We start from the raw sequence: 27,993 nt of genomic DNA, 5'->3' as shown, positions 1-27,993 counted from the left end.
AGAGTGAAATCACACAGTGGCCAATGTCCTAGGTTGTAGTTCAGCTAGAGGCCAGTCATATGGACTGAGGCAATGAAAAGCCAACCCCTTAGCCCAGGGAAGGCTGGCCAGACCCTAACTGGGTGTCTAGGGTTCCTCCCGCCAATCAGAAACTCCTTACCAATTAATACGCTGGTGTGTTTGTGGGCTTGTGCAGTCTGGTAACAGGAAAGGTGGAACCATGAGGTCTGTGTCTCTGTCTTATTACCCGGCCCACGTGGCAGAGTACCACGTGGGGGCCCCAGCGGCACAGTTCACGTGGTGGAAGTTTTGTGAGCCTTTCAGTGGTGGATGGGGTTGGTCTGCAGCAGCAGTGGAAATTCACACGGTCAGTGATGGCAGGTAGCAGCAGATGAAGTCCACATGGTGTAGTGGTGGCAGCTGTGGCGGTGGGGTTGCGGCAGGCCACATGGTGTCGGTCTTGTACGGTCACAGCAGCCTCACAGCTGCTGTCTGCAGCTGCTGGAGGCCGAATGGGTCTCACGGGTCCTGAAGTCTTCGTATCCTGGGTTTCGGCACCAATGTTAGACTTCAGCACACAGCTTGGAACAGACAACACCAGGCCAAACGGTTCCAAAGGGGAGAGGGTTTATTTAGGGCAGAGGGCAAAGGTAGGGAGAGAAACAGGAGAAGATGGTGGAGAAAGAGGAGAGAGGAGAGAAGTGGAGGCCAGCCATGACCACACGGAGAGAGGGAGAAGGAAAGGGGGAAGGGTAAGGGGACAGAGAGAAGCTAGAGGCAAGCAAGTAAGAGAATAAGAGCTTAATTAAAAAAAAAAGATATTCAAAAGTAATTATACTTAGGGCACTTACCTTGCTGGCTGTAGTGGCACATGCCAGTAGGATTTGCTGAAGGAGGCAGAGGCAGGAGGACCACAAATTGCTACTCTTATGATGCAATTGAGTTTAGTGCTAGGCTATCTGAATTCTACAGCCAGACTCAGTGAGCATACGTCATCGTTCTCAGTTTTCTGCCTTTATTAGCTTGGGAGCTATCGAGGCTCCTTCTGTACTGGCTATACCATTTGGACAGGAAGAATAGTAGAAGCAGCTTTCTTTAAAAAAATAAAAACAAAACAAAAAGCCTGATTGATTATTTGCAGAGGACTGTACCATGGTGCACATGTGAAAAATCCCAGCACAACTTATGGAATCCAGTTCTCTCTTTCTATTATGGGCCACTCAGGAGTTAAAAGTCAGATCCTCACATGTACAGCAAGTGCCTTTACCTTCTGAACCATCTCTATGGCCCTAGCAGTAGCTTTTTAATGTCATTGCAATGATTAAATGACAATCTAAAGCTGATTCACAATGTTCTTCAATAACTGACTGGCTCATATTGGTGGACACTTTTTTGTACAACAGACACCTAACTTTCATTCTGAACAACCCTATAAGCTACATCAGGACACTGATTGCATGCTTGTCTTGTGCAAACTAACAGTCCTTAAGTGCTTAGGATGTGTTCAGCACCCTTCTGTGTGCTTTGTGTATAACAATCCACAGATCCATACCACTGAGCCTGTTAACATTCCTGGTTTGAAGTCAGTGACTGAAGCACAGAACTTTTCACAAGCTGGTCTAGTTCTCTTGTTGACAATAATAAAGAAGACTTTAGAACCCAGGCCATGTAGGTTTGGGTTGAAGCCATTGTTCTTAACCATGACCTGGTGCTGTTCTTTTATTTTAGTCATTGTAAATTTCCTTCATAATTTATTAAATTATAGTTGTTAAATGCATGTTTACTTCACAAGCACCTGGCTATCGCTATAACTCTCCATTCAAGCATCCATTGTGCTTTGATACTGTTCAGCATGCCTTCTACCCTCTACCTTCTGTTGTCTGTGATTCCTCCTTTTTATAATTTCTTCTTTTATGCTACCAACTCTTCTGTACATTTATTTTTACTTCTCTATAGTTCTTTGAGAATTTTTTACAGTGTATTCCGATCATATTTATCCTTTCCCCTCAACTTCTTCCCAGATCCATCAACTATTTAGTTTTGTGGGTTTTTGTTTTCACTCCAACCCACTGAGTCCAACTTGTGCTGCCCATGTACCCATGTATTTGTAGCCTTCCACTGGAGTGTAATCAACCTACCAGGACACAGATCTTTAGAGAAAACTGATTCTTCCTCTCCAAAAGCTACCAAATGCCAATAGCTCCTCAGTTAAGGGAGGGAATCCATAACCAACTCCACTCCTAAGCTTGAATTTTGTCTGTTTTGAGTTTGCACAGATCTTGTGCATGTTGTCACAACTGCTATGAGTTCATATGTGCAATTACCCTATTGTTTTTGGAAAACATATTTTCCTTGTGGTTATCCACTATAGCATATCCTTAAATTTTTTGTTTTCACATAGTTGAAACCCTGGAGGGGTTGCTTGCTTCTCCATGTCTACCTTACTTCTTTCTCTTAATGTCTTACATTTTCATCTATTTTCCTACAAGTGACATGATTGTGATTTTCTTTATGGCTGTTTAATATTCCACTGTGTAAAGACCATATTTTTTTTTCATGTTGCTTTTGTTGATGAGCAGATAGACTAATTCTGAATCTTGGCTATTTTGAATAGTTATGATAAATACAAGTTTGCAGGTATCACTTTTACGTTCTGCTATCATTTACTTCAGGTCTATGGCTGGGAGTGATATAAGGTTCAATTCTTGTGGTAGACAAGGATTCAGAAGCCAGAAGGTTATTAGCTAGCCTATTATAGAGTTATTAAGTGATAAAGACAGACGATTACAAACATTTATGTACCATATGTATGCCAGCCTTAATTTCTTTTGCCCACTATCAGTAGGTTTGGTCATTTCCTTCTGTGAAATGTAAATATGATTATTTTTGACTTCCTGGGCCATACATCTCCTGCCCTTCAATTTTAGTGAACTGCACATACATTCATTTTACCTTAATCATTAATTACAAAATGATTAATCCTCTATATAATCATGAAGAGAAATATCATTTTGTGATATGATAGCCTTGACCATATCCCAAGGCTCTGGCATATCCACATTCTTTAGGCCTCTTCATTTCTTCTTCATTCATCATCTGTGTGGGGAATGATTAGCTCACGAGTGGGCGAGAGCATAAGTTCTTGAATCTTGTTGGGCTATTGTGATTCCCACTTCTCCAAAGAGACTGGACCGCAGGAGTCTTGACTGAGTTCACTCCATGGGTGCTACGGGCCCCACACGGTGGGTGGGGGAGTTCTCACCCAGTGTGAAGTTACGAGGGTGCAGAGCTCTTGGATTGGGGAATCCCCAGGCCAGGAGGTGGCCTGGGACCAACTGCTCTCAAGCCCTTGGGCTCTCAGACACCACTGAGAGGCCAGAGGAAAGACTGAGACTGTGGGCATGTGGGCACCTGATCAGACAGCCCACAGCCGAGAGAAATGAGGGGGGAGAGAAGAGAGAGGCCCTAGCAGCACCCCAAGGGAGAGACTCGGTTACTGTACTTGCTTAGCAGATTCGGCGGCTCGTCTAGCTTGTTTGAAAATGTGGGTCCCTGTGGCTGGAATGCAGAGAGGTCCTCCAGGCAGGAAGTTAGGTGTGGCAGCTGCAGCAGCTCAGCATTAAAGGCCTTCTCTGAATTTTCTCCACAGCAGGCCCCAGAGACACAAGAAAGTCCATGTTGCCAAAAGTGTTTATTTTCATGGTGGATGGTAGATGGATCTGGATGTACACTATCCCCCGCCCCCCTGTGAAACTCAGGACAGACCTGAGTTAAATTGGGAAGGAGAAGGGGGAAGGGTCTGGGGAAGAATGCTTAATTGGTTCCGCCCTCTGGCCTTCATTAGTATGTAAATCTCTCTAGGGCCCAAGGTCTGTAGTCACACCCTCTACCTGTACTCTTTGGGAGGGGCTTCATTGCCTACATGACTGAACAATGCAGGTCAATGGAGATCTGTGCCACGTGTCAAGAGCCTGGATTCTTGGAGCATGGCAGAATAAATGCCCCGTTTCAAGGCCCTACACATCTGTTATGTTGCTTTTTGTTATTGTTTTGGTTTGGTTTTTTTGGTTTTTGTTTTTTGTTAGTTTGTTTGTTTCTCTAATACTTTTGCATTACATGGTTAGTTATCTTCAACAATGCCCTGTTTCTAGTTCAACCATGTGTCCAATAGTCCAATAGTAATGTTTCAGTTAAAGATGAACTACCTACTGCTAGATTATTTTGCCTAGATATTTAACCATTCTTCATCTGTGCAGACATGCTCTGTGTTTCTAGGATGATATTGCCAAATCATGCAGTTCTCAGATGATATCTTCTAAACCAGGCATCACATAATACATACGTAATACATTAGGCACAGTTGCCCATATTGCAACCACTTTCAGTTTTGAACCCATGTGGTTCATTTCTTCCTTTTAGAATTTATTTTACCTTTGATGTAGTCACCTCCAAGACCTGGATCAAAGACTTTTCTGTGAAAGCTTGGCTTCCTGGTCAACCTCAGTAGGCTGTGCTTTCCATTTGTATTTTTGTTAGGCTTTGGAAAAATGCTGCTTCTGGACTTCTTGTTTTTTCTCTCTGTCTTTCCTGATGTACATTGGGCCATTCTTATGCTTTTTGAATACTGGTAATATCCTAATAACAAAAGAGCAAGGATCTAGGTTCAAATATCAGCTCTGTTACTTGCTGTTTTCTTGACCAATCTTTCTAAGGCAGTTTCCTTATTTGTAAAACCAGAAGATGAAAAGAAAATCTAACTCAGGTCGATAGTTTCTTGGAAGATTAGCTGAGTTTATGTGGCTGAAGGTGGTTAATAAGTCCTCTGAAAATCTTCCTTCCCTGTCTGAGCACAGTTTCCAGCCTCACAAAGGTTTAAAGTCAGTGTTTACAGGTGAACTATGAGCAGAAAAGCTTATCAGTCCTGATGATGTAGCAAGAGAAAGCATAAAAGCTTTCCTTACAGGTTAAGAATTCTGCTGCTTTGAAATTTAATTTCTTTGATACTCATTTGTATAACAATTGTCTAAAATTAAATAAGATCCTTATGTCACTTACCTTTAAACTTTATGCAAAGTTCTGTAGACTTCACTCCTATCAGTTAGAATGAAGTCAATGTGTTTTCAGAAACAATGACAATGCTTAGAATGACAGTTGGGAGAATTAGTAACTTAGAAGCATTCAGTAATTGTCATAAGGTTGTCTCTGCAGTAAAGTCCATGGGCAAGGGTAATATTTTTATGTAGAGTATGGATCAATTAATACCTGTGCTTATGGGTCCTTTAGTGATTGTGAAGTTACAGCCCATGAAGTCTGAGCAAAGCTTCCCTCAAATAAGCCTTTCAATTTAGCTATTCTTTCTATTTAGCTATGATTGTGGTCGGTGCTCAACAAATAGTTCATTTTTTATTTCACTGTGGGGCTGATTTTGTCCCCTAAATGATATTTGGTAATTGCTGGAGGCATTTTTCTGTTGGAGTTGAGAGGAAGGACGTCATTGATATCTGTTGGGTAAAGTTCAAGGCTGGACCTAAACATTTCATGCACAAGTCAGCACTCTACAATTTAGGATTATCTCTACAAAAAGCCAGTGGTTCAGCACTCAAAGCTTAAAGCTAATGAAGCATGTAAAACTTTGCCCCTTTTCATCTAATTTAATGACAGCACCACCCTAAAAACTAACAGAAAGAAGCTCATGGCAAGATGTTACATTCCTAGAAAGTAAATTTAATCCAACTTACCCCCCACAACAACCACAAGAAGACACGTGTGTTGGACAAACCAGATAACATGGTTTATGCACCTTGAATCTTAGCACACCATATAATCTCTGACTCAAAACTGTACATGCCTACTCAGCAGCCACGTCAGAGCAAAGAGTGGACACCGTGTTTTTATGAGGTGGGTCAAACTATCTCCTGTGGGGAGGAAAGAAAGGCCGATGTGGCTGCTGACTTTTCAAGAAAATTATCTGTCCAAATCTTTGACTGACATGAAGGAAGCTGCTCTTTTTCAGCACTTCATGAACTTATTTATTAAATTTCAGTAGCAGGTTAATAATCATTATGTGCCTTTCAGAAATTCAAGTTGTTAACTGTGATATTTAATACATCCCTGGAAAAATTGGAACATCTGTGATGCACACAATCCCAACTGAACTGAAAGGTCAAAGTACGACTTAGTAACACTTTGGGTTGGATCTTTCGGAATGAGCTGTTCCTAAAATAGACTTCTCTGCCAGAGATTGCTTCTGCCATTTCCATTGAGGACGTGTTTTATTCATTAGTATAAAAAATTATGGAAAATTTCAAAAATGATTAAATTAAATAAGAATTTTACTTGCAGAAAGAAATCTTTAACATATTTCTTCTAATTCTTTCTTCTTTCTTAATTTGTTGTGGATATATGATCCTGTGGGTGTACTTCAGACAAAATCTGTCCACCTCTGTATCCCACAACGAAGAACAAGAAGGGAATTAACATTGGTACACTCAGTAAGAAAAACATCTTCTGTGAGATCTACCTCTGGGATGTCTGGAACATTGAAATGTGATTACTTTTGGCCCACTCTTTTGTTTTTTGCACATCAAATAATGTATAAGTTTTAGGTAATTCAAGAATGCATTTATTACAGTTAGACGACCCATATATGAAATATCTTATTCTTTTAGGAGGAAAATATCTACTTTAAAACTGGTTTTTCTTAACCACTTAAATTGACCTGAGGAGCTTTGAGTAGTCTGAGATACGCTGACCCACATCTTCCCATCTCTGTCTTCCAGGGTCTTTGGGGCTGCAATACTGCTCACCTCTACCCTCAATATGCTGATCCCATCTGCAGCCAGAGTGCATTATGGATGTGTCATCTTTGTTAGGATATTGCAAGGACTTGTGGAGGTAGGAACTACAGGGCAGCATCATTTCAAGTTTGGCTGCAACTGAAAGCTGCATGTTTACTTTTGTCTTTACAGATAAATAGATATTAACTGTACTACATAGTGTTAAAATAAAAAGTGAAACATTGGAAATGTAAGGTGATTAATTTACTGGGTCCTCAAACTCAGGGCTGCATGCATGCATGCTAGACAAGCAAGTATTCCATACCACTGAGCTACATCCCTTGAACTTGAACATATTTTTAAAAAAGATTAATCTTTAAATTATTTTTCATTTATATATAGGTGTGTATTTCTGCATGTGTGTATGTACATGTAAGTGTAGGTACCAAAGGAGGCCAGAGGCATTGAATCCCCTGGAGCTGGAGTCATAGACAAATTGTGTATAGGTGAAGAGAACCAAACTTTGGTTCAGCTTAACTGCTAGCCAGCTCTCCATCCCTCTTGAGAGGTTTATCCTAAGTCTCTGTTTTTCTTTAACACACTGAAATGTTTAGCATATTCTTGGCCATGTGGTTATATAATTGGATCTTGACGTAGTAGCCAAAAGACTTTGAAAGACTGCCATTTAAATACCCGAATTTGACTTATAAACAGTCCTTTCTGCACATGGAGTGTGACAGAAATAGACAAATAATGTGAATATAAAAACATTGAGAAGATTCTTTTTTCTTCCAAAGTGAAAGACAATATGAGAGAATCAGAATTATAGAAAGGGCTAGTTACTTTTAATGTCAACTTCTAGGTGGCTGAACTCCTATCTGGAGTCCTTGTATTTGGGGATCATTCAATGCAGTGTCTTACAAAAAGGTGTTTGAATTTCACAAAATGTTTAGATTCACAGGTAAACTGATTATCAGTCTTATCTTTCACTTTAATAAGAAGAAAATTAAGATGAGAGAAAATCCTGATGGGTGGGAGCATCTGAAGAGACTGTGTGTGGAGCTTTTCAAATGGGAGTCCATGGGTTCAGTAAGAGCCATTAGATTAGAAATCGGCTATGTGGAGGGGATGTGCTAACTTCCCAGTGGCTCTGCATCCTAAGTGCCCATGTCTGTTTTCCCACCACAGGGTGTCACTTACCCAGCCTGTCACGGGATATGGAGCAAGTGGGCCCCTCCTTTGGAGAGGAGTAGGTTGGCTACCACCTCCTTTTGCGGTGAGCATTGTGCTGCTGTGGTGAGCTAACAGGGAAGATATGGGTAATAACTCAAAGTTTGATAAACGTATTTACAAAGCATCTGGTTTGGGACCACTATTTTAATTTTCTTTGGCATCTTTAAAGCAGCTTTTCTTGTTTTGTATTATTTTGTTAACTGGTAGTTTTATTTTAATTTGTTAATTTTTTTTTTTTTGAGATAGCTATGTAGCATGGACTAGCCTGAAACTCCCCCTGTGTGTGAGGCTGGCCTAGAACTCACAGAAATCTTCCTGCCTCTGCCTCCTGAGTGCTGAGATTAAAGGCATGCTGCACCATGACTGGCAACCTTAAAACATTTTTGAGTCCCCAATAGTTAGACAAGAAAAGGCTCATTCCTAAATTGTAACAAGAGACAATACAAATTCACTTTAAAATTCAGTGCTTCTGTCAAAGTCCACCAATAATAAATTATGAGCAATCTTATTACCTTTAGATGTTGAATTTGTAAACATTAAGGCTTTAAATATTGCAGTTTTTGTCTCTGAATCTGAGATACTGTTTTCACAATCATTTGTGATATATTTCAAAATGAAAATAGAAAACATCATGCAAAAGCAAAACATCATGCAAGAGTAAATCGTTTCTAAAAACAATTTATTTATCTTCTTATTTTTATCTTATTTGTTTGAGTGTTTGTCTGCTCGTATGTTGGTGCATCATCTGTGTGTCCGGTGCCCTCTGTATTAGTCAGGGTTCTGTAGAGTCACAGAACTTATGGAATGTCTTTATATTTTAAAGGAAATTGTTAGAATGACAATTTGAAAATCTAACTTGCTCGACAATGAGCAATTGTGACTGGGAAGTCCAAGAGCCTAGTAGTTGCTCAGTCCCATGAAGCTAGGTGTTTCAGCTGGCCTTCCGTATAAACTGCAATCCTGAAGAAGTAGGCTCCAACAGATGTGCTGGCAAGTAAGTGATAGCAGACAAAGAAGAAGCCTTCTTTCTTCCATTGTTCTTATGTAGACCTCCAGCAGAAGGAATGTCCCAGATTAATGGTGTGTACCACTACTCCTCGATCTAAGTTGTTTTTTACTTGGAACTTGCTCTGTCCCAGGCTGGCCTTGAACTCAGAAATCTGCTTGTCTCTGTCTCCTGGGATTAAAGGTGTCAACCACCTTGCCTGGGCCCAACTTTTCATGGCCACTATGTCTCAAGATCTGGATCAAAAGCATGTGTCTTCTAGCCTCAAGATCTGGATCACAGGTGTGCCCTCCATTCCTAGATTGTAGTTCATTTCAGAAATAGTCACGTTGACAACTGGGAATATCCATCATACCCTTAGAGGCCAGAAAAAAGCATCAAAGGCCTTGGATTTGCAATTATGGATAGTTGTGAGCTACTCTGTATGTTCTGAGAATAGAACATGTGTCTTCTGCAAGAGCAATAAATGCTCTTACCCACCTCTGCAGTCCACACCCTTGCTACAATTATTCAAATCTCTGTTATATCCTGCTGCCTAGGTTTGATTCTTGGTATGGTCCTATGGTTTTCTGTAAGGATGCAGGATGAACATGTGTTTGATGGAGGGGTGTGCATGTGCGAGTGCGTGTGCGTTGAATGTGTGTGTGTGTGTGTGTTTGTGTGCAGCTGTTGTGTTTGTGTAAGCCAATCCTCAAGTATTCAAGGAAAACCCCACTATGGTTCTCACTTACTTTTCTCCTTCATTTTTTCCCCTCCAGGTTCCTATGCTGGAGCAGTCATTGCAATGCCCCTAGCTGGTATTCTCGTGCAGTACACTGGATGGTCTTCAGTATTTTATGTGTATGGTAGGTCCCATTTATTTACAGTAGAGTTATACATAGGCTAAGATAAATATGGTAGCAGACAACACACGGTTATTTCCTTACTTTCTCATCATTTTTTTAAAAAACTCTTTATATTCTGAAATTACTATTCCTTCATTGCTATTTCTTGCCTTAAAAAGTAAAAACGATGCTGCTTATGTAGACTTTGCAACACTATTAAGTGATAGGCTTCTGACAGTGAGGAGAATAAGGAGCTCCTGGGGATTAAAAAGCTAGCCCCAACTCACCTCACTTTTCTGCTATTGTTTCCTGGCCATTTTCCTGATTCTGCTTCCTCAGACTGAATGGGTGTAGATGGCAGGGGGATGGTTGTCTTGCTAATTCATCCATTGGTTTTGGTACAGTATCAATAATAACCAGTAGCAGAGATTGAAATCCATTGAGATCGCACATTGAAATAAAGATGAAATCCTACTGTAAATATGCTAATAAGAAGCTGAATGCTTTCCAGGTTGCCCTGGAGGTTCCCTTCTCAAGGTGTCTAATATCATCTTTAGCTGTGAGCACAAGCATCTGGAGGATTAGATTAAGCACGTGGTGCTGTAGAGCAGTGTCTGGCTGCCTCTGAGTTTGGCCATATTCATCTGTTCTTACTTTGAAATAGTCTTAAAATGGCAAGTGTATCTTCCTAGGGAATTCTGACAAATACTTCTGTATAATAAGGGTTCTCTGGGTAGTGAAGAGCCCATTAACAGATTTTTGGATCGATGAATGCTCTGCACTGTAAGCCATATATGTTTTTGCATATCTCTGTCTCTCCGTGTCTCACTCTCTCTGCCTCTCTGTCTCTCTTTCTCTCTCTATGTGTGTGAATGCATTACATCCATGCCATGGTATGTGTTTGGAAGTCAGAGGACAACTTGTAGTAGTCGGTTCTCTCTTTCAACCATGTGGGTTCTGAGAATGAAACTCAGATTTGATAGAAACTGTCATTTTGAAAGAAAGCTGGGTCATCTCAGGGTTATCTAGAAAGAATTTTAAAAATCAGATTATAAGTCCTATTTTTCCATTCAGTTTTCATAAGAGTCTACAATTCAACACAGTCTGTGCATAGCATGGCTAATTGCTATCCATTTTGACTTAGTTTATTACTTACTTGAAGATTTGATGGGACTCGTACACTCATATACACATCTCAAATATTAATTGTTTCTAGAAAAAGAAAGAAAGAGAGAGTGCATGACATTGGGTGGGAGAGATGGTAGGGATGGCTTGGAAGGAGTTGGGGGATAGAAACTGTAATCAGAAAATGTAAGAAAATTTTATTTTCAATAAAAATATATTTTAAAAAGAAAAGGAATGCTAATTTAAATGTTATTATCTTCTTGAATCTCATTTAATATTTATCATTTACTATGAGTCAAAGGATATGCAGTAGATGTTTGAAAAAAAAAAACAAATCATGTTTGCTTGCTGTCCACAACAAAAACTGAATCTTGAATTGCACATTCGGTTTTTGTTTTCAAAACTAATGTGATGAAATGTGGAAGTAGAGAAAATGGAAGAAGGTAAAAGCTACAAAACACCAGGTGGGCACGGGGTCCAGTACCTGGATTTAAGTTCATGGTAGCGATGGACAAAGTGGTACAGGATATATTTGATGAATTCAGCTAGTGAGCATGATGAACAGTTAGTGGCATCAGAGACACTCTGCCAATCTTCACCAAATTACAGAACTCTCAGTTATCAGATGCTCGGAGTGCAACCCCCACTGCTCTGCATGAGATAAACAACATCTCTCCTTTACCTACTTTTTTTTTTGCCAAGAACTTATAGACCAATTACTTTTGAACTTAGTTGTGTAGTACACACTGAAATCCCAGCACTTAGGAGGCTGAGGCAGGAGGATTGATTTAGAAGTCGTGCTAAAGCATGTAATAGGACCTTGCCTCATAAAACAACCCCCGTTTTCATTTCGTAGTGGAGATTTGAAGTGATTCTATTGCTCACTGAATCATACAATCAACAAGCAACACAGTTAATATTTAAGTTTATGAAAATCTTATGTATATGTACTTGTTCATGTATGTGTACATGTATATATATATACACACACACACACATATATGGGTGTGTGTCTCTGTGTGTCTGTTTGTTTAATATAACATCTGGCCTCAAATCACATCTGCTTCCATGTTCAGTAATTAAAGAGAAGACAGCACATCAGCAGCCATGTATGATGTTAAGGAAGTTGTCTTAGGAGTAAACAGACAAACAAAGTAATAGTGAGCTCAGTAGTATTTAGATTGTTACTCAAGGGATGAAGGGAAGAGTCAGAAGGAAAAATGAAAAGGCCTGCTAGCAGTGGAGAGAGCAGGATAAATCACTTGGAATTCCTCCTCCTGTCAGGCTTACGGATTTACAATGCACAGCAAGAATATGCATTCATGGTGAGAGTGAGAGACAAAGATGAGGAATTGGGAGGCATAGAACACAGTTTGTGGCCTACCTAGAGCTGTAACTTCGGTCAGTCTCCAAAATAATGAACAAAGTCTGAGCTAGGATACACAGTGTATAGTCACATCACATGAAGGTGCTTTCATGCTAATTGCAGAAGCCTTTGTTCATCTAATATGGTCATTTAGGCTGGCAAACTCTTCCTTATTTTACTTCAAAACTATTTATGGTCCTTAGAAATGTCGGTCAGAGAGGGGAACAGATACTTTTCCCCTCTTGAGAAATTTAAACCAGTTTTATATATTGAAAGTCAGCAAATAAACATGTTCGTCCCTCATTCCATGGAATCCTCCAAACATAAGAATGTGGTCTTTCTTGTTCAATATTCTTCTGTTGCATGTCATTGTGTCTGGTCTGGAGCAACTCAAGAATGGAATATAAGATGTGTGACTAAATTTCCAACTGATAGCATTCAGCAACAGCTTGTAAGCTTTTTGTACATCAGTGTTGCTCAATTAGAATCAAAGCTATGGACCATGGCGTAAGTCTTTGAGAAATCTGATGTCCAGGGGCTGAGGACAGGAAGCAGTGAGTAAAGTCGCCTGTCCACACCACATCAAATGGTTCTCATTGAGAGATTATTATATGTCTTCAACCTTCAGCTGTTAACTGTATTTTTGATTACTCTCTTTGGTTCCTTGTTAATCCTTTCTTGCAGGAAGCTTTGGCATGGTCTGGTACATGTTCTGGCTTCTGGTGTCTTATGAGAGTCCTGCAAAGCATCCTACCATTACAGATGAAGAACGTAGGTACATAGAAGAGAGCATTGGAGAGAGCGCAAATCTGTTAGGTGCAATGGAAGTAAGCATTTAATTATGGTGTTTATACCTACTGCTATTGTTCGTCTTACCTTCTTGGACTAACTGTGTTACAGGTCCTTATTAAACAAAAGTAGAAAAGATGTCTGGCACTAATCTCTCTCTCAGTCTCTCAGTCTCTCTCTCTCTCTCTCTCTCTCTCTCTCTCTCTCTCTCCCTCCCTCCCTCCCTCCCTCCCTTCCTTCCTCCCTTCCTTCCTCCCTTCCCCAATCAACTTTCCCTAGCCTCCATCAGGAATAATTACTACCTTCTTTTCAAAGAAAAAGTAAATGCATTAAGCAGTGATTCTCAACCTGTAGGTCGTGACCCTTTTGGCAAACCTTTATCTAAAAAAATATTTGCATTACAATTCATTACGGTAGCAAAATACAGTAATGAAGTAGCAGCAAAAATAATTTTATAGCTGAGGATATCACAAAAAATGACAAATTGTATTAAAGTGTCATAGCATTAGGAAGGTTGAGAACCACTGAGCACTGGGTTAAAGGAAGAACAGTCTCTGGCTTTCCACTTCCTGTATCCCATTGTCTTTTAAAAAATCACTGTATCTCTCTTCTTATAAGGTTCCCTGTGTTCCTGTCACATCAAAACAAATTTAAAAATAAGATCAAATGGAAGTGGAACTTGCATTTCAAATTCTTGTGAGCTTTTTTTTTGGGGGGGCCAAATTCTGCATACAACAAAGCAGGTAGCATAGTCTCAGATTGTTTTGTCTGAACACCACTAACACAATCAACAGTGGTTCTCTGACATCAGCTGCATTGTTCCAAAAATATGTGGCCAGGGAGTTCCCAGAGAAAACACCCAAAATACCCCAGAGAAAGAACTAAAAGGGAAAAAGAGTACTACATACTAGGAATACCAACCCAATGTGCTTCTTAAAGGAGCCAAGAGCAATGCAAGTTCAGTTGTACAAGAGAATGTAATGTATTTTCGACCAAAAGCAAGGGGATCAACACACAGGGATTGTGGGAAGGTTTAATGAATGTGTCTCAGGGATGAGGCCTATTTCTTTCAGCGTTTGGGAGAAATATCCTGGTCTGAGAATATTCCAGTCCTGGGCTTCAAGTTTAGCCTCCTAGGAAAACATGTAGGTCAGAGATGGGGGCTATGTTCCTTAGGATTCAGAAGGGTCCTACACAGGTGCAACCAGAGTTGACATCTTGTCTTGTTTACTTTGCTTTTGTTTTTCTGGACAGATTCAAACATTTGCCCCATGAATGTGTTATATCCTTTTCGATAAAGATCTATCAGATCTAATATAATCATCAGTGACTCTAGGACACTGTGCAACTCATGGCCACATTCAAATTTCTAATACCCAGGCCACCTTCTAATATCTGTGGGAAGTACCACAACTTCATTTTTTTTTACTGGATATTTTATTTATTTACATTTCAGATGTTATCCTCTTTCCCCATTTTTCTCTCCATAAGTCCTCTATCCTATTCCTCCTCCTCCTCCTTTTTGCTTTTATAACATTTTAGTTTCATGCAAGTATTATGGTCAGTTCTAGACTGAAGAACTAGCAATACAATAGATGCAAATAGTCAAGGAACAAGCAAGACAGTAAGCACCAATAGTCAAAGAACAAGCAAGGCAGTAAACAGTCTCATGATCACTCACTGTTCTTCCAGAGAACTTAGGTTCAATTCCTAGCACCCACATGGCAGCTCACAATCATTTGTAACTCCAATTCCAAGGGGATCTGATGTCTTCTTCTGGCATCTGTGGGCACCAAGCACACATATGGTGCACATTGCATACACTAAAGCAAAATATACATGCATACAAAATAAAATAAATAAATATTTTAAAGATTGACAGTTTCTCTTCCTGTTGGGGAAGTGCTTTACCACATGAAGAATATAGTTCTCAGGAAAGATAATGACATGAGCAAAGAAATATTCTTCCAGCAGGAAAAAAGTTGTTGCCTCTTAATAATTCAGCTAGGCCTCTTCCACTCAGAGGTCTTGTAGTGCACACACTCCTGTCTTTGGGCATTTTTATTTATCTGTGAAGTACTTTCATCATTTATGGAATGTAGGATTAAAGAGACAATTCCTATCCTTTGGAGTTTACCTATCTTGCTATAACAACACAAGTATTTACCAAAAGCTACAGAGATTATTTTGTTATTGGTATGGTTTTCTTCTCTTTTTTTTTTTGATATTACATATATTTCTGATCACCACCATGTGATTTCTTAATATTTTACATTGGAAGTGATTTTTGCCACTCTGAGTACTGACAGTTTCATAGCAACAATCATGGGATTCAACACTCAGGAAGAGTAACTAAATCAGTGTGGAGAAATTATGCTTCCTGTTTGGATCATTTTATCATGTTAAGGACACCATAAAACAACGATTGAGATTACTTTAGATTACCTCTTTGGGAGGTGTTCTTTGGTCTTCAAGATAAGGTGATCAAGAAAATATTTATTGCTATAAGAAATAGTTTGAAGTCTAAAATAGTACGTGTAGGAAGTTTAAATTGTAAAGGTGTTATAATCACAGCAATTTTCTCTAGGCACTTTTTGTTTTCATTTTGAAAAGATTCAAATGGAAATAGCTGGTAATGATGCCCTAGGCTGTACTCAGACTCAGCACCACAGGATTACTTCAGGAACTTATACCTCAAATGTCATAAAATATATTGATCTTCACTAACTGTCAAGAGAATTCACAAAGAGATGAAGGCTTAGCTGACATCAGAGAGGTGGGCAGTAACCTGTTCTTATTTCCTTTTTCTTGTCCAAGTACATTGAATTTTCAACACTTTAGGTATCACAAAGCCACTCATTTGGCAGTAATTTTCTGGGTGGTGGGGTAAGCTGCTTTAAACTCTTAAAAATTAGAACACATGGTTTTAGAATTTACTTTCTATGTATATGAATTCGCATATTTAAAAAACTAGACTAAACCAGAGTTATAGATTGGGTATTGTATTTCTTCTTTTAATGATTATTCACATACCTAAGGTTAACTGGGATGCTCTAGCTAAAAACTAATTATCTCACACTAGTGTTCCATCCTATGAGCCTGAAAACAGCACTGATTTGCATCAGAAAATGCTGAAACAGTGTAACTCTCATTTGGGCCTTTCAGAAATTCAAGACCCCATGGAGGAAGTTTTTCACATCCATGCCCGTCTATGCGATAATTGTTGCAAACTTCTGCCGGAGTTGGACTTTTTATTTACTGCTCATCAGTCAACCAGCTTATTTTGAAGAGGTTTTTGGATTTGAAATCAGCAAGGTAATCACCCTTATTAAAATATTAGATAATATTTGCACTTAAGTGAATATTCCTCTCTTTAGCCAAAAGATTGTCTTCTAAACCTTCATGATTTACTGCCAGTAGGAAAGTGTGTGTGTGTGTGTGTGTGTGTGTGTGTGTATGTGTGTATGTCTGTTTGTGTCTGTGTGTCTGTGTCTGTGTGTGTGTGTGTGTTTGTGTGTGTGTGTTTGTGTATGTGTATTCCCATCCTACTCTATTCTGTTGTCACTAGAAATATCTCTCTAGTTCTGGGGATCCAGGCAAAAAGAATCTTATCTCTGCCTTCATATAGCCTCCATCTTAATGGGTCTGAACATCAATGCAATATTTTCTTCTCTAACAAATATAACAGCCTTTAGTCTAAGGTAAGCTAACTGCTAATAAGAAAGGTCACCCATTCTAATGGAACAGTGTTTAGGCTACTGCCAACCTCCTCTCTTTACGTGTTCTCACAGATCTCTCCAATTGAAAGATATACTTAGCAAATTCAAAGTCTGAGAATGTCCTTGCATTTTGTTCATCTAATTTACTCTAACAGGCATTTGCTGAGTGCCTATTATGGGGCACTTTGTGTTATTCAGTAATAAAACATGGATTTTCTCCCCCAAATGTTTGCAGCTTTGTAGTAGCAGACAGAGCTCCTCTGTTACCAATTCACATGCACAAGGTGTGAGAGGCATATGTTTATGGACACAGAAATAAAAGCATTTCCAGATTTTCTATGAGGAGAATTCAACTTTTAATTACTCCTTTTGTGTAGGGGTATGGAATTCTGGAAGGTTTTTTTCATATTTATGAATAATCTCATCTGGTAGACCAGATGGATAGTTATCATCATTTCTGTTTGGCTGATGGTAAAACAGAACAGAGGGTAATTATTGAAATCACCTAATGCTATAGTAACTACAGGCTTAAGACATGGACACTCCAATTCTGTTTCAGTTCCCATTAGTGTCATACATCAGGTGACCTGTACATCTCATCACACACTTAGCAGGTCAGTGTCGAGTGCCAGCTCTGAGCTCTCTACTGAGTCTCAAATCTATTTATCTTTGCTGGCAATGGTCTTGCCAGTTCTCCTTGTGTTGTTACATAAGTCCAGCTGGGCTTGGGCTGTTCATATTGTGTCTCTACTTGAAAGGCTATCTCAGAGCTAGGCTAGAGAAAGCCTGAGCCTGGCAGTTGCTGGCCTAAGAGCTCTTTTGAAGCGGCTGTTTCTAAGGAAACAGTTCCTCTCTCGCTGAGAAGAATGGCTGCTGTAGGCCGCCCTCTTCTCCCTGGAGCTGATCAAACATTACAGGGCAGCCTGGAGACCTCTGAGAGTTTCGCACCTCTCAACAAAGACTGTTGGAGGTGTGAGTCCATTTTCACAATCTAGGACAAATGTGACACGCAAAGGCTATTAATAAAGCCAGGACTCGTTGGGGTAGGGAGAGGTGCCAAGTAATGATAATGAAGTGATCTTCCTGGGCTTGTGTCTCCAATTAACTGAAAACATTAAATAAAATCAGGGATAGTTTGCAAAAACTAAATGAACTTACACATGGGTGGATTCATTCACTTGCTAATTTAAAGTGAAAATTGTGGATATATTCTACATGCAGTGTGGACTGAAGATTTTTATTATGCTGATCAAAATTGTTTCAAATTCTCCAACTTACCTAAAAAAAAATTTGGAGGAGGGCATGGTAGGAAATCTAAGTGTGTCTAGGTCATGTGGCTTTGAACCTAAGCTTTATAATGAAGTGTTGGCATACAACTTGGGGTTGATTTTTGAATAATTATCACCCTTAATTTTCTATCTATGGGTGAGAGGTATAATGCTATCATATAGAAGTGAAACACATATTATACAAATAAAATTCTTATGTGGAAGGTGCCTTTCCAAAACATCATAAAGCTAGATATCGGATAGATAGAACCACACAGGGTACACCTTAATATTTATTCTAAGTGTGCTTATGTAGCAGATGAACACACACACACACACACACATACACACACACACACACACACACAGAGAGAGAGAGAGAGAGAGAGAGAGAGAGAGAGAGGAACTAATGTATGCATACACATAAGTAAACTATATTAGTTCTCTCTGTGTGACTGTGTGTGTGTGTTTTCCTATGCTAATATGTAATGGCTTTCAGCTCCTTTGAGAATGGTAAATCAGGGCAAAATCAATTCTAGAATTTTAATGAGCACCTTTAAATCTCAGAATATAGCATTTAAAATGAGAAGAGACAGTTGTTTCCTTTGATCTCTTTAGTTCGAGGGGCTATGCTTCATGCTCTGCCTCCTGACAGTTTCAAAATGCGGTTTAGATAGAGTTGCCATCCAACTGTGGCCAGAGAGACACATAAGAGGGAGAACTAGTGTCAGAAAACCAGAGATTACTGAGAAGAATAGGCTAAAGCTTCTTAATAGCCAGCTCACCCTCTAAACACTTTAAAAACAATGAGTCAACTACAGATGATCCTAGAGGGGATGAGTCAGTCAGATAATATGTGCCCTAATTATTCATAAGTTATCAGAGCTGAGAAGACCTACACAGGGACAGTTTTCAGGAAATGTTGTCTATGAAAATAGAAGATTCTATACTTGTGTTGAAATAGGGAACAAAATGTACCTGTTAGCATGGTCTGGCTGATAGTTCCTGGCATTGCTGTTCCTGACACTGATGACAGAGTAATAAATAGCCATGTTTATCTTTGGTCTTTGCTAACACCAAGTGACAAAGATATTCATTCAAACGAATAGTAAGTAGCTGGGGCTGCCCAGGGTAAGAGTTTTTTCAGATGTAAAACACTTTATATGGATACAGGAAATATCACTCTCAAGCAGGGAGTCTGCATTTGTAAAATGAAAGGATGGCATGGGACTCTAGGAAAAACTTTACCTGTGTGTTTCAGGATGTGATCTCCTCAGCATCTTCCAGATTTACATTGAATTTTGATAGATAGCTACTGTGACCAAGATTTTATTCTCAAACCAATAATACTTGACATATACTTAATTTGCCTTATATCTTTATTTATGTGATATTTACTGAATGTCCACTTGTAAGCAAACAAGCACACTCACAGACAATATTCAGTGTTAATCTCCATTTCTTTCTTAGGTGGTGGCATAGGTTTTAAGCACACGTGCTATGAGCTCAGTCTTTGAGTGTTGATAGAACTGTTCAAAACTTGCTGCTTTCAATCTTAACTTCCTCATTCAGTGATAAATTCTGAGAGACTTCTGCCCCAGGTAGAAGATTGAACTCAACAGTTGAAACATTTAGTCTTAGAACACTTCTCTCAGTTAGTTAGGAACACAACCGGCACTTTTGAGTGTTAATCACATGCTGTATGCCACTGTAAAATAAAACCAGAATATACATCTCATAGCTTCAATAATCCAGTCAAAAGTCTCTCTTTCTCTCTCTCTCTCTCTCTCTCTCTCTCTCTCTCTCTCTCTCTCTCACACACACACACACACACAAACACACACACACACACATAATCACAGTATGTGTGATTTTCCTTGCCAAAAGGTATGCTTCTAAATATACTCAAGTGAGAAAGTTCATTCATATGGTAATAACCCATTTAAAATGTATTTAAAATGTGTTTTTTTTTATATACCCCCAATATCTAGGGAACCTCCTCTTGTTTATAATTGATTGTTAAAAATTATGTTGAAGGCATGCTAGATTTGAGATGATCCTAATTTCTGTGAAATCAGTTTAGAGGCTGCATACCATGGTATGACAATATGACCACATTTGATTGCGAATGACTCAAACTGAAGAACTTGTGAGCAATTCACTTAACATAAATGAAACCTATGCTATAAAATTTAGAAGAGCTGTCTTAAATGTAAATATGTAGTCTTTCACTTTCTCAAGAAAATGGAATTTAAGTCTACCCTTTTGAAGGGCAGAGGCATCTTTTCCTAGAAGATTTCCACACCCCTCCCCCACGCACCACCTTCTTCCTCTCACTAATGATGCACTTATGCAAACACACTTAAAAATATGAACTGGAAAAGCCAGCGTGATTCACTCATTGACAAGATTCAGGAGAGCTGATTCACAAACTTAGTGTACACTGAATCATAATGTAGCAATAAAAAAAATTTCTTCTGTAAGAATAAAAAAAGGATCAAAGTAAATTTACTTAGCTTTCATGGTTTGTTCTGTGCACGTTACTGCTTGTTCTAGGAGAGCTAGTGTGCCCTTGGAGACAGTGTTTTGACATAGGAGTGGATGAAGACACATACAGAAAGGGAGGGCCATTTTATTGCCCACATCCCTTATTCTCCGCTACTTTTCTTCTCTCTGGCTTTTGTCAGGTTGGAATGTTGTCTGCGGTCCCTCACCTTGTCATGACAATCATTGTGCCTATTGGGGGACAAATTGCAGATTTTCTAAGAAGCAAGCAAATTCTTTCAACAACTACAGTGAGAAAGATCATGAATTGTGGGGGTAAGTGCGTGTGGACTGGTAAGCATATGTGGCTGTTTTGGGGTCCTGTGATCCACATACATGTATATGATTTCCTTTGTGTGCCAGACTACTTCACGCCAGTGAGATATGCACCTTAATAGTCATTTTAAACCATTTTTCCCATTGCCAGGTTTTTCTTTTTTTTCTTTTTTTTTTTTTTGGCCAGGTTTTTCAAAACTCATTATAAGACACTGCTTAACAATACCATTTGTATGTATTGTAACTGAACTTCTAACCACTAAAACTTTAGGTTAGTTTGGAATTGAAAGTACATAACGGATGCTCCAATAATCTCTGGCATAAATTATTAACACTATGTCTTTTTGAGGTAGACTGTCTAAAATGACGTGACTAAGAATGGTTAGTATTTTTGTTTCACTAGTAATTTTATTCTTGAGTTTAGTCTGACTTAGGCTTGTACAGATTTTCTGCATATTGACACAGTGACTGAGTTCATATGTGTAGCTGCCCTTCTATGTCGAAAAGAAACTGATTCCTTGTAGTCATCCACTGCCTCCTTCTCTTATAATCTTTCTGTGACCTCTTCTACAATGATCCCTGAGCATTTGAAGAGTTGTGTATGTGTGTGTGTGTGTGTACAATATATATGTCTTATTTAGTGCTGAGAATTCTGAAGTCTCTTATTTCCTGTAACTTGATACATTCTGGGTCTCTATGTTACTTATCTGCTTACAGAGATAAGTTAATAAATGGATTGTCATTAGAAGTTGGTTTAATAGTATGTTGATTTAGCATAGTTAATAGTAGAAGGTTCTCTTATAAGACCCATGACCAGTCTGGCCTCAGGTGCTTAGCCCATTAATGGTTGTTAATCACATTGCATTTATGACACTATTGTACTGCAAGGGGGCAGGCATCAAGTCCCACCCCAGATAAAGAGATAGTGGCCATTGATAGCCACTGGAAGAGAGAGAATCAGTTTTATTAAAGAGTGTAACTTTTAAGTTGACCATGCTCCAATGGAAGGCCATATACCCAATAATATATGGGCACCACAAATTTGACTTGATAGGTTAAAATACACACACACACACACACACACAAACACAAGTGGGTGGGTAAGAAAATGAGGGTGGCTTTGGAAAGATTGGGGGAGGAGATAAACATGATCAAAACACATTGGAAGAAATTCTCAAAGAACTAATAAATAATTTTTATAAAAGGTTACAGAAATTTCTGTAATACTCTCCTGCTTGCCTTCAAAGGTTTTGGCATGGAAGCCACGCTGCTTCTGGTTGTTGGCTACTCTCATACTAGAGGAGTGGCCATCTCCTTCTTGGTGCTTGCAGTGGGATTCAGTGGATTTGCTATCTCTGGTGAGACACTTCCCTTTTTATCTTTCTACATTACATCTTGAGCTTTGCTAGTAATTGTCTATGTGCTGGACAACACTTACAACATTTAGAAACATCATTTAGCTTCATTACTGTTCACCTTTCTCCACACTGACCAGTTCCTTCTTTGTTACACTTGATCCATTTGTTAAGAGAATGTTTGCAGTGAGTCATGTTAAGTATTAGAAAAGAAAACGCATGTCCTTTCCTTCTCACGATGCCCTTGGATAGAGTTATGAAAAGCTCACTGTTCAGCACATAGTATGTACTCAGGGTCTTTTTGGAAGATGTGATCTGATGTTCTGTACTTGCTTCTTAGAAGTGTATGTTGCATTGAGCCAAAGCATCTGTATATATTTCAGGTTTCAATGTGAACCATTTGGATATTGCTCCACGATATGCCAGTATCCTAATGGGCATTTCAAATGGTGTTGGCACGCTGTCGGGGATGGTCTGCCCTATCATTGTTGGCGCAATGACGAAGAACAAGGTAAGAGCAAGAGTGCTTCCATAGCCAAAGATTCTCACTTATAGCTGGGACATAGCTTTTGAATTCTCTTTGGGATAGTGTTTCCTCCACTTTTAAATAGGTAGCTCAGAGGGACAGATCTCTATAGTAGCTCTGATATGATCTACCTCCTCAACCATTAAGCAAGCTGATTCTCAAGCTCTTCCAATAGCTACTTTTATTTATTTATTTATTTATTTATTTATTTAGACATGTTAATTAGTCAATCTAGGACCTTATACAAAATATAGGGTCTTTTTTATGATGTCCCTGTTGTGACAAGAATATCACCCCCAAGCTCAGCAAATCTGTGCCTCCGTGTTATAAAATAGACAAATAGTTTTCCCCCAGTTTATTTTGTCAACCTTAATTCAGATTCCAAGGCAGTTTTATGAAGAAGGCTGTCAGATCGCTGTCCTTATATGTACGTATAGGACTTCAAACTTATGAGTTCACAGATGGAAATGAAGAAAATGAATGTTAAAGGCAAACCAATGGTGAGCTGGTTGAGATGGTACATGCCTATCACTCAGGCCCTGAGGCGAAAGAGTCAGGAGAATTCTTAGTTCAAGAACAGCCTCAGTTACATAGCAAAAACCTGCAACCAAAAAGGATGCAAACCTAGAGAATAATTAATAAACGTAAAAAGGAATATTCTTATACTCTGTAAACTAGAGGTATATTTGAAATGTTATTTTCACGCCTTTATCTTGAAATGTTAAATAATAAAGCAAATAGTTTCATTTCGAAGTGTTTGCATGACACGGATAATACCAAAGGTGGCGCCCCGTGAAAAGCTCGTTGGCTGAGCATGCTCCCTGGGTGGTTTTCCAGTTTGAGGATTTACCCTCACAGCCTTGCTTTTCTCACCACAGTCCCGTGAAGAATGGCAGTATGTCTTCCTCATTGCTGCACTCGTCCACTACGGTGGAGTCATATTTTATGCAATATTTGCCTCAGGAGAGAAACAACCTTGGGCAGACCCTGAGGAAACAAGCGAAGAAAAATGTGGCTTCATTCACGAAGACGAACTGGATGAAGAAACGGGAGACATCACTCAGAATTACATAAATTACGGTACCACCAAATCTTACGGTGCCACCTCACAGGAGAATGGAGGCTGGCCTAACGGCTGGGAGAAAAAGGAAGAATTTGTGCAAGAAGGTGCACGAGACGCGTACACCTATAAGGACCGAGATGATTATTCATAACGATGCTAGTGGCTGGATTCATTTGTAGTGTTTGTGATTCAACTAATTGTGATTGCACAAAATAATTTTAAAAATGTGGTGTGAATATGTAAACATATCAACCAAGCAAGTCTTGCTGTTTAAAAAAAAAAAAATCTGAATTCAAAACAGACCATGAGATCCCCATCAAGTGCAATCTGTGGCGATTGTCACGTGACGCCATTTCCCTTCAGGCCGTTTGTCCTTTCGTTTGTGATGTAAAGGTTTTCTGTAGAAATAAGTAGGTATTCTTTGGACCCATCACCATGTTAGAGAGCACAACTACAACAGTTGGCCATGTCATCCTACAGAAGTTAGGAAGCCAAAGCTACTGGATCATGCAAACTGCACTTATTTATTTATTACACTGGACTGTGAAATATCCCAGGGAAATTCTGTCTAGAGACATAGTTGACCTGGAAAGATGGCTAGATCGGGTATTGACTGTAATCATTATGTGTATATCATGGAGTGGCTATATCTTTTAACTGAAGAACTATATTATGTAGCTAGCAAATGTACTGAGTTATCCCTAGGAGTGCACAGTGTGTGATATTTTGTGATCTTCCAAAAGCTTATCTTGCAGTGTTTTGTGAAACGCTTGGGCACAAACACTTATTTTTATGAACAAGAGCTTGTAAAGGGAGAAGTATGCTCCATGCTCTCCCACTCACTACCTGACAGTATCAAATCCTTCACATCGCAACCAAATTCAACCTTCATGTAACATATCACATAACTTTTTTTGCAAAATAAATATAAGAAGAAATAGACTTCAATGTATTTTTTATTACAACTTTGTACTGGTTGTAACTTACATTAGGAAAAATGATTAATATATGTATAATCATAAAGAATCTAATAAAAATTTACTATGAAGATATAGCCCTTAAAATGCAATATTAATGACAAAATAAATAGAAAATTTAAATAATTTTCCTTGATAACTAGAGACTATATGAAACTCATGCCACAAAGCTATATATAATATGAAAAGATAAACAATAGAGATTCTATACGTAGACAATTTTATTACCTAATGTCCCATTTAAGAGATATTTGTCTTGAGTATATAGTACAAAATATATTAAAATTATATCTACATCCCTGTATATCTCATACATATCCACTCATACAAACATAACAAATACTTTTCACACAGAACCAAAAACAAGCATACACCTAATGTTGGGTTTGGGGATTGTAATTTCTACTTTCATAGAGTCATAGAATTTTAGATGGATAAAAAAAGGCATTTTGCTCGTCATTTCTTAAATATAATTCAACAGGAACTGCAACATTTGTGTACCAAGCAATAAGTGCAAAGCATAAAACCTCCTGTTTGTAAATTAACCCCCATGTTGCTTGTGGTGGCAGTGATTTCTTTCTTTTAAAAAAGTTAATATCGGAGCTCTTTCTAACATTTTGCGCTGACAAGAATGCACACCCCAATTTAAGGCAAAGTGTCACCCGGTGTGTTTATCTGTCTGTTTTTGGATATTTGGTCTGTTCAGAGTCCTGTGCTCTTGACTGGAGGCCCTGCTACTGCAAATATAAAAAGTGAAGATTGTTTCTAAATGCAAACCACTCCTGACCTTAAGAAACTACAGTCCCTCTCTGCTTTGTGTCTCAGAGTACTATCATGTGACCATAACCTTTGCTGTGCTGAGTAAAAAAGATGTGAACTGTCATTTTGTTGCTGCAGAGCAAGTATTAATAAAATGTTCTATTTACCCTTTTGTAAAATCAGTACATTATTTCGATATGGTTTGGCTTGTAGCTTTAACATTAGGTAGCTTATGGAGGTTCCAATTGTGCCAAATATAGGCTCAATAGTAATAAATTCACTAATTAGTGCCTTGGGATTTAATATTCTTCTTTAAATAGGAGACCTGATTCTGTAGACAGAGTTTAAGCTTAGAAATGAGACTATGGGTCAAACTCTATCTTTCAATAACTGTGTCATCACAACTGCTGCTAAATTTAAAGTAATGTTGGGAAATAAACCTCAGCTTGTCAGTTTAACATTGCCACCTCATTTTCATTGCCCACAGAGCCAGTCACTTTCAGTGACTGTCCCTGATGTTATGTAAACCCACAGTGGCTCTCTAAAGCAGGTATCCATGTATTCCAAGCTTAGAAAGAATAAACAAAGAGACGCTTGGAAAGTCTAATTTTGCAAAACTAAAATACAGCCTCGATGTTAAACATGTTAGGAAAACTGTTTAGCAGTGAGCAAGGCATCCAATGGCTGAAACGCAGCCAGGGCTCAGAGTCTGTGTTTTAAAGATGTGAAAACATGAGCCTATGCTATGACTCATAATCTGTATAGAACCCAGTGAGAATCAGGTGGGAATCGGGAAGCTGGAGAGCTGGTTAAGTGCCTAAGAGCACAGCATGCTTTACCATAGGACCAAAGCGCTGTTCTAGGCACTGGTGTTGGGTGGCTCACAGTCACCTGCAATTCAGCTCCATCCAGGGGATGTGGCAACCTCTTCTGGAATCTGTAAGCACCGCCCTCACATGTCAGGTGTGCTTGCCTACACAAACATACAGGCATACGCACATACACATGCACACATAGAATCTTAATTATTTAGAATCTGTGTGTGAAATGACCATAAAATCAGACTCCAGATACTGTACTGCTCAAAGGACTTGTGTGATGTGTCAGTTGACACTGAGGACACTGGAGAGCTGCAAAGAGGATTAGACTTGGTCAAGGCAACACAGCTATTGCTAGAAGTTTTTAGTTTTCAAATAAATTATAATTAGGTGAACTATGATTTTTTTTAGCCAGATTTTCTTTGAACAAATTCATTAAATCGGTATTGGTCAGTTCAAACACAATCTGAAAAACCACCAACTCTAGTTACAAGTGGAGGAATATAGACCTCCCACCCCCATCATCATCATCTGCCTGAGGAGACAGACTGCAAACCAAGCTAATGCTTGGGTAGCTCACATGCTGTCTCTTTATACCTCAAAGACAGCTAGCACCATACACTCATCCAATTCCACTGCACAGACTTTGCATTTTCTCTAATTATATTGTTTCATTGCAGTCTCCAGCTAAGTGGCAACAATGTCCCCTTCATTTCTCTCATCGTGGTCAGATAGTCAGTGGCTTCCTTTCTCTTGGTTGTCATCATGACATGAATCTGCTACTCTGAATTTCTGACCTACTTTCCCATATCTTCCCTTGTTTTATTCTCATATTTATTTCTAAATGGAAAGGCTTTTGTTGTTGTTGTTAGTATTTCTATTTCCTAAGTAAGAAATCATTACTATGGTGGTATTTAACTTCCTGAAGATTTTGCAGACTAGACTCCATTCTGGTCCTGCAAGAACTTCCTTTTACCATTCAAGTCCCTGTGTTCCCATTTTTACTATAAATCCATTACAAGGTCAGAAGTTCCCTTATGTAAAAGTTATTGTTAAAAAGTAGTTGGTCAAGCTTATAAATCCTCGCCTTTTGGAATCTGAGGCAGGAAAATTGCTTCAAATCTGAGGTCCTGGTTTTCTGAGCTGAGTTAAGGAATAAGCTCTACCACATTCAAGGAATCTCACAATAGGAGAGACTTGAATCCCTCAAGTTCTCTGACATCTGCACATGTACCAATATATAAGTCAAAAATATGACTGATGCCAAATAATAAATATATACTAAGCCATCATTCACACTGTACAGGAAGAAGACAGAGTTGTAACTTGCAGATATTCGTAATTGGATCTGCAGAGAAATAAGACGGGGCATGAATCAAAGTTTAACAGGCATTTTTTATTGGATCTACAGTAAATATGACACAGTATCAGTATTTGTTCTTAGAATTCACTTGAAGGTTTCAATTATATTTTCTTGACTAAAAATTGAATAAATAAGAATTATCTAGCTATATATGACATTTTACTCTCAAAAAACAACCCTTAGTACTCTCCAGTCCTTTTCTTTAT

The 27,993-nt window shown here is 38.9% G+C and overlaps 1 protein-coding gene across 3 annotated transcripts in view; it reads left to right on the top strand.

The window, feature by feature from the left end:
* The window catches only part of Slc17a6 (solute carrier family 17 member 6), a 46,022-nt gene extending 20,234 nt beyond the window's left edge, over positions 1 to 25,788 (top strand). For 2 of the 3 annotated variants that reach the window (XM_028789227.1, XM_028789226.1), the window contains 9 exons: positions 6,780 to 6,894; positions 7,965 to 8,052; positions 9,774 to 9,860; positions 13,015 to 13,157; positions 16,285 to 16,434; positions 20,794 to 20,926; positions 22,174 to 22,284; positions 22,665 to 22,792; positions 23,686 to 25,788. In XM_028789227.1, coding sequence (XP_028645060.1) covers positions 6,780 to 6,894; positions 7,965 to 8,052; positions 9,774 to 9,860; positions 13,015 to 13,157; positions 16,285 to 16,434; positions 20,794 to 20,926; positions 22,174 to 22,284; positions 22,665 to 22,792; positions 23,686 to 24,021 — 1,291 coding nt within the window. In that variant the 3' untranslated portion in view covers positions 24,022 to 25,788. The remainder of the gene's footprint in view (positions 1 to 6,779; positions 6,895 to 7,964; positions 8,053 to 9,773; positions 9,861 to 13,014; positions 13,158 to 16,284; positions 16,435 to 20,793; positions 20,927 to 22,173; positions 22,285 to 22,664; positions 22,793 to 23,685) is intronic. The other variant, XM_028789225.1, reaches the window with a different exon arrangement.
* The last annotated feature ends 2,205 nt before the right edge of the window (positions 25,789 to 27,993 follow it).

This window comes from Grammomys surdaster, unplaced genomic scaffold, assembly GCF_004785775.1.
Source record: "Grammomys surdaster isolate TR1022 unplaced genomic scaffold, NIH_TR_1.0 125801, whole genome shotgun sequence".
In the NCBI taxonomy this organism is placed as follows: domain Eukaryota; kingdom Metazoa; phylum Chordata; class Mammalia; order Rodentia; family Muridae; genus Grammomys; species Grammomys surdaster.
This window is presented reverse-complemented; position numbering and strand designations above follow the sequence as displayed.